At 44.7% G+C, this 8,750-nt stretch overlaps 1 protein-coding gene across 3 annotated transcripts in view; it reads left to right on the top strand.

Moving 5' to 3' along the window:
• The first annotated feature begins 822 nt into the window (after positions 1 to 822).
• Positions 823 to 8,750, top strand: part of RANBP3 (RAN binding protein 3) — a 224,602-nt gene continuing 216,674 nt past the window's right edge. Inside the window, exon 1 of one of the 3 annotated variants that reach the window (XM_039515887.1) lies at positions 823 to 963. In XM_039515887.1, coding sequence (XP_039371821.1) covers positions 942 to 963 — 22 coding nt within the window. In that variant the 5' untranslated portion in view covers positions 823 to 941. The remainder of the gene's footprint in view (positions 964 to 8,750) is intronic. The other 2 variants (XM_039515886.1, XM_039515888.1) reach the window with 2 other exon arrangements.

Raw genomic sequence — 8,750 nt, 5'->3', positions numbered from 1 at the left:
AGCAGTGAGGGACTGAGGCAGGCGGTGAGGGACTGAGGCGGGCAGCGGGGTGGCTGTGGGGCATGTGCAGGGGCGGCTCTAGCTTTTTTGCCACCCCAAGTATGGCAGGCAGGCCGCCTTTGGCAGCACGCCTGCGGGAGGTCTGCCAGTCCCGCAGATTTGGTGGCATGCCTGTGGGAGGTCTGCCGGTCCCGTGGCTTCAGCGTACCCACCGCCGAATTGCTGACGAATCCACGGGACTGGCAGACCTCCCACAGGCACTGCCGCCCTCGCAGGGACCAGCAGGGTGCCCCCCGCGGCTTGCTGCCCCAGGCACGCACTTGGAGCACCTCAGTCCCTCACCCTGGGCACATGGCTGTGCTGGAAGGTGGCAGGGAGGAACTGAAGGAGGCGAGGTGGTGGACGTGGCGGTGAGGGACTGAGGCGGGCGGGGAAGTGGCTGTGAGGCGCGTGGCTGAGAGGGGAAGGTGGCGGTGGGGACTTGCCTGCACCGTGGTACTGGTGTGTCTGGGTGTTACCATGGATGGAGCAGAGCAGTCACATGCCTGAGCCTCTGCTCCGAGCCCCAGCCCCCAAGAAGCGGTGGGGAGCGATACTATGTAGTTTGGCTTGATGAAATGCGGAGTGTATATTTGTGGCCACGCTCCACGTTACTGTGGATGCGGAGTCGGACTCCACACCTCCCTCACAGTCGCTGATAGTCTAAAGCTGGGCGCAGGCGCACTATTTTTCTAACCGCGAGCGGCGGAATGAAGAGAACCGTTGTTTTAAGTGCATGCGTACTACGACTGTGAAGCGCCATATCCACCGGAGCATGCGCAGTGTCTCCTGCCTGGACTGGGGCGCGGGATACGCCGCGCATGCGCTCCATCGTTGTGTCTGTTGTAAGTCGGAGTCCGGCCAGCCGCGCGCTGCGTTCTGGGAGTGATTGAGGAAGTAAAATGGCGGATTTAGCGAACGAAGGTAGGGGGGATGTGGTCGGGATTGCAGTTGTGCGGAGGAAGGGTCTGGGCCGGGTGGGTCGTGGACTGGAGCCGGCGTGGCATAGTCTTGGGGGGAGCTTGATGGGTCCTGTCGAAGAGTTTCTCCTCCCTGCTGCTTCCCCGAGTCCCGGCTACCTCGGAGGGAGCCACTGGACAAAGGGAGCGGCCGGGCCTAAGTGGGGCCGGCTATTTCCCTGCTCTCCCGTTCACGGGGGAGCTAGCGGACACCCGGCCAGGCGCAGGCACCTGGGCCCGGACATGTCGGGGATCGGCTCTTGAGGAGTCGAGGGCCTGGGAGTTACGGAGCTCGGGAGTCAGCGTGGGCACAGGCCTATTGATGTAGGGTAGCGGTTCTCAAACTTTTGTACTGGTGACCCCTTTCACATGTCAGGTGTCTGATTGTGACTGCCTTTAAATATATTAAAACGTGTTTTAATTTATGACACCCCTTATAAATGATGGAGCTGATAGTTTGTTACCCCCCCCATGTAATAACCTTGTGATCCCCCCAAGAGATTCCCACCCCCCAGTTTGAGAACCCCTGGTGTAGGGTGTGTGGGCCAGGTGCTGTCTCCTGAGTTCTTGTCTGCCAGCCTACTGGTACGGAAGTCTCCTTGAGGTGAGTGTTATTTATTACTGCCCCAGGAGCAAAGCTTTTCCTTTTTAATTTAATTTAATTAGCTGCTAACCACCCCCCACCCCCCGATGTGGGATGATAACTACATCCCTTTGTAAAGAGTCTAGCTTGCTTGGTAGGTATACACCATGTGTACATTCAGAAAGCGAACAAAACATACACATTATGTTTCCATTACCCGCCCAGCTTAGTTCATGGTGAAAAGTTACATAGCAATGTAAAAGAGACCTGTGAGAGCTGCCACTTGTTAATTATCACTTGAATCCAAAAATGTGAAAAGAAGGAAGCTCAGTCCTCTTCTCACCTGTTTGGGGTTAGGTGCCTCCTGATATTTCACCCCTTTTAGGTAGTGTTCAGGTACCATGTTCCTATGCTCCTTCCCTGGCCTGTCTATATAGTAGTGCTGTAAAATCCCCATTTCAGCTGTTGTTTTCAGTGCTGTGTCCACACTTAGTGTAGCACTTAAGAAATATGTTTTGTAGGGTTAGGGGAAACTTAGGCATCTTTTGAATAGCCATAAATTTGTGAGGGCAAGGGAATTGGTTTTATCCATTCTTCCTAAAGGAGTTTTAGGAAAGGATGGGGGCATGCCATCTATAGGTCTTAGGCTTTGTTTACACTGGTACTTTTCTTGCTAAAACTTTTGTCGCTCCGGGGTGTGAAAAAACATCCACCTGAACGAGAGACATTTTAGCAATGGGAAGTGCTGGTGTGGACAGTGCTTCATCTGTGGAAGCACGCTCCCAGTGACAAAGATACTACTCCTTGTTGGAGGTGGTTTTACTTTGATAAAGAGCAGCCACACAGCACACCTTACAGTGACATGGCTGCAGTGGCAGAGCCACACCATTGTAACATGCGCAGTGTGGACATAGCCTTAATGTATATCTCCAAAATGGAAGATACATAGAAAACTTTAACATAACACAAACTGTGAAGTATTGTGTCAGTGTGCCCTAGGGTAAGCACTAAAATCAAAGTTGGAAACCAAGCAAAAACATACAGATAATATAAATTTGTGCTACTGTCTTGCAATGTGCCCTTCAGAGTAATGTAAAAAAAGGTCCAGGCTTCTAGGGATGGGGGTAGACTGTGTGTGTGTGTGTGTGTTTGAAGTCACTACTCTTTTGGGCATTTTAGGTAACTGAATACTGTACAAATTAAAAATATAGGTTTCAATGGGTTTAATGTTAGTCTTAGTAAAATGAGAGACAAATATAATTAGCTATCTTCAAGGTAACATTACTGTAAATAAATAGTGTAAGATACTTAATGTGGTTTGTTAAATAACCTTGATATGTGACATATCCTGCGCCATATAGGACTCTCATCTAAATCTTTTCCATTTAGGATTAGGATTTACATTTGAACCCAATTTCTATGTCCTCATTCCAAGTTGCCTTTTTGCAGCCTTGACTCACTCCTCAAATCCTTCCTTGCTTTTACCTCTGCTTCTGTCTATACACAGGATTTTGCTGATTTCGTCTGAGAGAAAACTGACAAAATGTGATGTGACCTGCCCCTGTTCTGCTGTCACAGACAGAGAAGTTTCTTGTCCTTCTCTAACCCCTCCAGTTGCCCCAGTGACCATGCCCCATCCCATCTCACTTATGCCCACTCTTGTTTCCTCCCATACTCTTTTCCTTCAGCTTTTACTCTATTTTCTTTCCCTCACAATACAAGCATGTTCTAGGCTGTTTTTTAAACATCTGTTTGCCTCTGACCCCCACCCCCAAAATCCATTTGCTTCTCCAACTACCATACCTTCTTCTTAGAAGATCATTGAATGAGCTGTTTGGAGTTCCTGACCTCCAGATCCATCCAGTGCAGAGGTCAAACCAGATGATCATAGTGTCACTTCTGGCCTTAGACTCTGTGAATCCTAGGTCCTCCCCAATCTGGCTTCTGCACTCCATTGGAACCACTCTCGCCAAAGTCTTTGTCCTCTTCCTAGTCAAAGCTCAAAATCCTCCTTCTCAGTCTGTTAGCTGCTTTCAATACAGACCACGCTCTTCCTGAAATCTTGACATCCCTAAACTTTTATAATCTCGGGCCTCTCGTGATTCTTTTCCTACTTCTCTAATAGCTTCTTCAGCATGAACTTTGGAGAATCCTCATCTGCCTACTGGCTTTCAGTGGGCAGTTTACAGGGCTCTGTCCTTGGTCCCTTCTCTTCTACCTCTACACTTATCTCTGGGTCATCTCATCCTCAAACACAAATTCAACTACTGTCTCTTTGTTGATGACTTGCAGATCTACCTCTCTACTCCAGATCTCTCTCTGTTCAAAGGTCTGTCTCTCTAACATCTTTTTGTGGATGTCTAGTTATCAACTCAAGCTTAACCTGACTTTAACAGAGCTCTTAGTCTCCTCCCCCGCTACTTTTCTTGATCGTTGGACACCACCACCACCATCCTACTGTCACGCAGGCCCATGAGCTTGGTGTCATCTTTAACTTGGATGTCTGTCTAGGTCCTCACATCCAGGCTATATCTACATTTTGTAGGTTCTTTCTGCATAATAGCTCTAAGATAAGGCCTTTCCTATCCATCTGCATGGCTACAGGTCTCATCTTGATTACTGTGTCCTCTTCTCTGGCTTTGACAAATGCAACCTTGTACTGCTCACATCCATTCAGAATGCTGCTGCAAAAGTCATTTTATTATCCTTTCGTGCTCTCCTTGTATCCCTCCATTGGCTCTCTTCTCTGTTGCATCAAACAGAACTTACCTTACTTTAAAGGCCTTTTATGGCCTAGGCATGATTAGGCATGATGCCAGCCTCCATCACCCACTCATTAAATGTTCAAACAAGCACCTTTGGCCACCTTCCATATTTTCCCTCATGCTTGGAGGAACTCCTGTAAAAATCCTCAAAGCTCTGTCATTAACCTCACTCAAAACTCTCCTTTCAGTGTACAAAAAACTTGACAACTTTTAGGCTGCTAGCAGGCTGTGGCAACTGACCAATTTTGCCTTGTGGTTTCTTTGTACTCCACTGTCTCTGTCCATCGTTTTCTGTTTTATACATATGTTGTAAGCTCTTTGGTGTAGGGACTTCTTCGTGTTCTATATTTATACAGTGCCTAGCACAATGGGGTCTTGTTCCATGGCTACTGCTTCTAGGTACTACAATGTCTCTTTTTTCTGAGATGACTGGGTTAGTGCTCCCTGACACTTGTTTTGATGAATTCTCCTCTAACAAACTTTCAAAATTGATTTATATGAATATGCTTGTGACAGGAAGTTGTGTAGCTTTCCATGGTACTTATAGCTATGCCCCTTTGTTTTCAGCTTAAACCGATTTTTACCAGAAAATCCTGTTTTACAAAAAGTATTCATTTTTCCCCCCTATTTTCACCCTACTTTTGTATCATTCAAATATATATAAAAATAACTTGTTTTATTAGGAAAATACAATACATTGCATGAGATATGTATTAAGACAATACATTAGTCTGTGCGTATATGCAAAGCTTTCTGAAGTAAGACTATGTATTAGTTTAGAACAGTGTTCTCCAACCTTTTTACGCACAAGATCGCTTTTTGAATTACAGATCAACCAAGGATCCCCTTCCCTGAGGCCCTGTCCTGCTCACTCCTTTTCCCCCTTCTTTCCATCACTTGCTCTCCCCTGCCTTCACCTGGCTGGGGGAGGGGGCTGGGGTGCAGGAGTGAGGGGTGCTAGCTCTGGGAGGGAGTTTGTGTGCAGGGGTCATATGGTCACACTGCACCTAATCTCATAGAATCCATTGGACATTTCATGAGTTTTACTTTGTATTACTGTCATTTGTGGTTTATAGATCCAAAATCCTCCAGGGATTGTCACAAATGAGTGTAACATTTTCAACTGTGGGATGTGCATTGGCTGAGCCTGGGGCAGAGGGTTAGGGTTCAGGGTCTGGCTGGGAGGCGCTTACCACAGGTGACTCCTGGTCAGCGACGCAGTGGGGCTTGGGCGGGCTGTTTGCGTGCCCTGGCCCCATGCCGCTTCCGGAAGTGGCTGGCTGGCACTCTCTGCAGCAGGGTTGTGAGTTCAATCCTTGAGGAGGCCACTTAGGGATCTGGGGCAAAAATTGGTCCTGCTAGTAAAGGCAGGGGGCTGGACTTGATGACCTTTCAAGGTCCCTTCCAGTTCTAGGAGATGGTATATCTCCAATTATTACCTTTTAGGTCTCTGTGCGCTGCCTCTGCCCGCAAGCACCACCCCTGCAGCTCCCATTGGCGAGTTCCCAGCCAATGGGAGCTGCAGGGATGGTGCTGGGGGCAGGGACGGTGCATGGCATCACCTCCCCCAGGGGCTGCAGAGACGTGCCAGCAGCCAGCCACTAGGCTTTTAGTGGCCCAGAGATCTAAATCAACTGGCAGAGGCTCCAGGATCGACTGATTGATGATCACTGATCTCAAAGATGCACACAGTAAACATACAGAGACCACAAAAGCTCTGAAGTGCGTGCACATCTGAACATACTGATGAATCTCATGCCTACCATGTACACATTTCAAGCTGTTAGCAGATAATGGTTTAAAGATCTGACACACTAAAGTGGGAAGAAAATGAAAATATCAGAATTCGTTTCAGAACACAAGGAAGTATTCAAAAAGTTTAAAAAAAACACTGGAGGAAAGGATGAAGTTGAGTGTATATACTGTAAATGGTATGGCCCAATTATTAAATGTAAATATTTATAGGCTAATAGTTCTAAGTCTACAGTAGTAAACTGTTCAAATGAAAAGTTTCTTTTGGGGATTAGAGATGTATACTTTTCTTAAACTCAGAGGTGGCATTGTGTTCTGAGTTCTGTTTTAGTTCTGCAGCAAACCATACTCAATTCCAGTCATCAAAGCATTAATCTACTGAATATTCCCCCTCCCCCCCCATCCTTCTAGCCACCAAAATAAACCCGGTATTTACCTAGAACAGTTAATAGTTTTTTCCACTGATTTTTCACCTGTTTTTGTTATTATAAACACCAATAAATTACTGGAGGAAAATAAATAAAATACCCCAAAAGAAAGCCCCTATTTAAATCTATTAGTACTTCACATGTTTAAGCTATAAAGAGTAATTACTACTAGTATATTACCATTGTTCCTGAAAACGCTCCAGGAATCTCTCTTTAAAGGACAGAAAATATCTTAGTCAGGACCTTAGAAGTTCTTTGATTAATTTCATGCTCTTCTCCATAATCGGAGCTGACTTCTTAGAATAAGTGGCTGCACCTTAGCTGAGTCTGGATTGTTGCCTGGGTATTTACATCTTCAGCACTGGATGTCTGCACCATTTCCATTCTCCAGCTATCTTCTCAAATTCATGAATTTGACCTGAGCATGGATATTGGAGAACTTGATTGTCATGCACATACACCTCTACACCAATATAATGTGACCCGATATAACACGAATTCGGATATAACGTGGTAAAGCAGCACTCCGGGGGGGCGGGGCTGCACGCTCCAGTGGATCAAAGCAAGTTCGATATAACGTGGTTTCACCTATAACGCAGTAAGATTGTTTGGCTCCCGAGGACAGTGTTATATTGGGGTAGAGCTGTATAATCACTGCACTTGGCAGGTAGTGCACTTGGCAGTCAAAAACTACAGATCATGATTGTAGGCAAAGTTTTTTGGTCTCTGAATAAATTAAAAAATAGACCCAACAAAAATCGGTAACACTAGCTTTCAAAACCGTGATATTGGTTTTGTGCCAAATTTGTGATAGTGATTTTATTTCTGCTGTGACTTTAAGGTAGGTCAAACTGTACATTTAAAGTTGCAATCTGATTTATTTTTTTTTGTGGAAAGAGGAACTAAATCTTTTGGAATCTAAATGTGTATCTGTTGAAACAAACCACCCTCCAAATGCTCAATTGTTCTCTTATTGAGATACTCAAGACTGCTAGCATTTGTAGTCCCTACAAACAACAACATTTTGTTCTTCTCATGCTGGCTTTGCACCAGGTAGTTTTCAAATATGAAGTCAGATACTGAATTAGGGCTATCAGGCGATTAAAGAAATTAATCATGATTAATCGTATGATTAAAAAAAAATCTAGTTTAATAGCACAATTGCGCTGTTAAACAATAATAGAATACCATTAATTTTTAATATTTTGGATGCTTTCTACATTTTCAGATATATTGATTTCAATTACAACAAGTGCTCACTTTATATTTACTTTTGATTACAAATATTTGCACCGTAAAAACAGAAAGAAATAGTATTTTTCAATTCACCTAATACAAGTACTGTAGTGCAATCTCTTTGTCATGGAAGCTGAACTTACAAATGTAGAACTGCGTACAAAAAATAACTGCACTCAAAACCAAAACAAAACCAGAAGTCCACTCAGTCCTACGTCTTGTTCAGCCAATCGCTGTAAAACTGTTTACATTTACAGGAGATAAAGCTTCCTGCTTGTTTACATTGTCACCTGACAGTGAGAACAGGTGCTCGCATGGCACTGTTGTAGCTGGCGTTGCAAGATATTTACGTGCCAGATGCACTAAAGATTCATGAATCCCTTTATGCTTCAGTCATCATTCCAGAGGACATGCATCCATGCTAATAATGGGTTCTGCTCGATAACTATCCAAAGCAGTGCGGACTGATGCATGTTCATTTTCATCATTTGAGTCAGATGCCACCAGTAAAAGGTTGATTTTCTTTTTTGGTGATTTGGGTTCTGTAGTTTCTGCATCAGTGTTGCTCTTTTAAGACTTCTGAAAGCTTGTATCACACCTCATCACTCTCAGATTTTGGACAGCACTTCAGATTCTTAAACCTTGGGTTGAGTGCTGTAGCTATCTTTAGAAAGCTCATATAGACACCTTTGTGTTTTGTCAAATCTGCAGTGAAAGTGTTTTTTAAAATGAAGAATATGTGCTGGGTTATCATCCGAGACTGCTATGATATGAAATATATGGCAGAATGCAGATAAAACAGCAGGAGATATACAAGTCTCCCTCCAAGAGTTCAGTCACCAATATAATTAATGGATTATTTTTTTAATGAGCGTCATCAGCATGGAAGCATGTCTTCTGGAATGGTGGCCAAAGCATGAAGAGGCATACGAATGTTTAGCATATCTGGCATGTAAATACCTTGCTCTGTTGGCTACAAAATTGTCAT

This window comes from Mauremys reevesii, linkage group 26 (genome assembly GCF_016161935.1).
Source record: "Mauremys reevesii isolate NIE-2019 linkage group 26, ASM1616193v1, whole genome shotgun sequence".
Taxonomy (NCBI): Eukaryota; Metazoa; Chordata; order Testudines; family Geoemydidae; genus Mauremys; species Mauremys reevesii.
The sequence above is the reverse complement of the archived record's forward strand: the minus strand, read 5'-3'. Positions and strand labels throughout refer to the sequence as shown.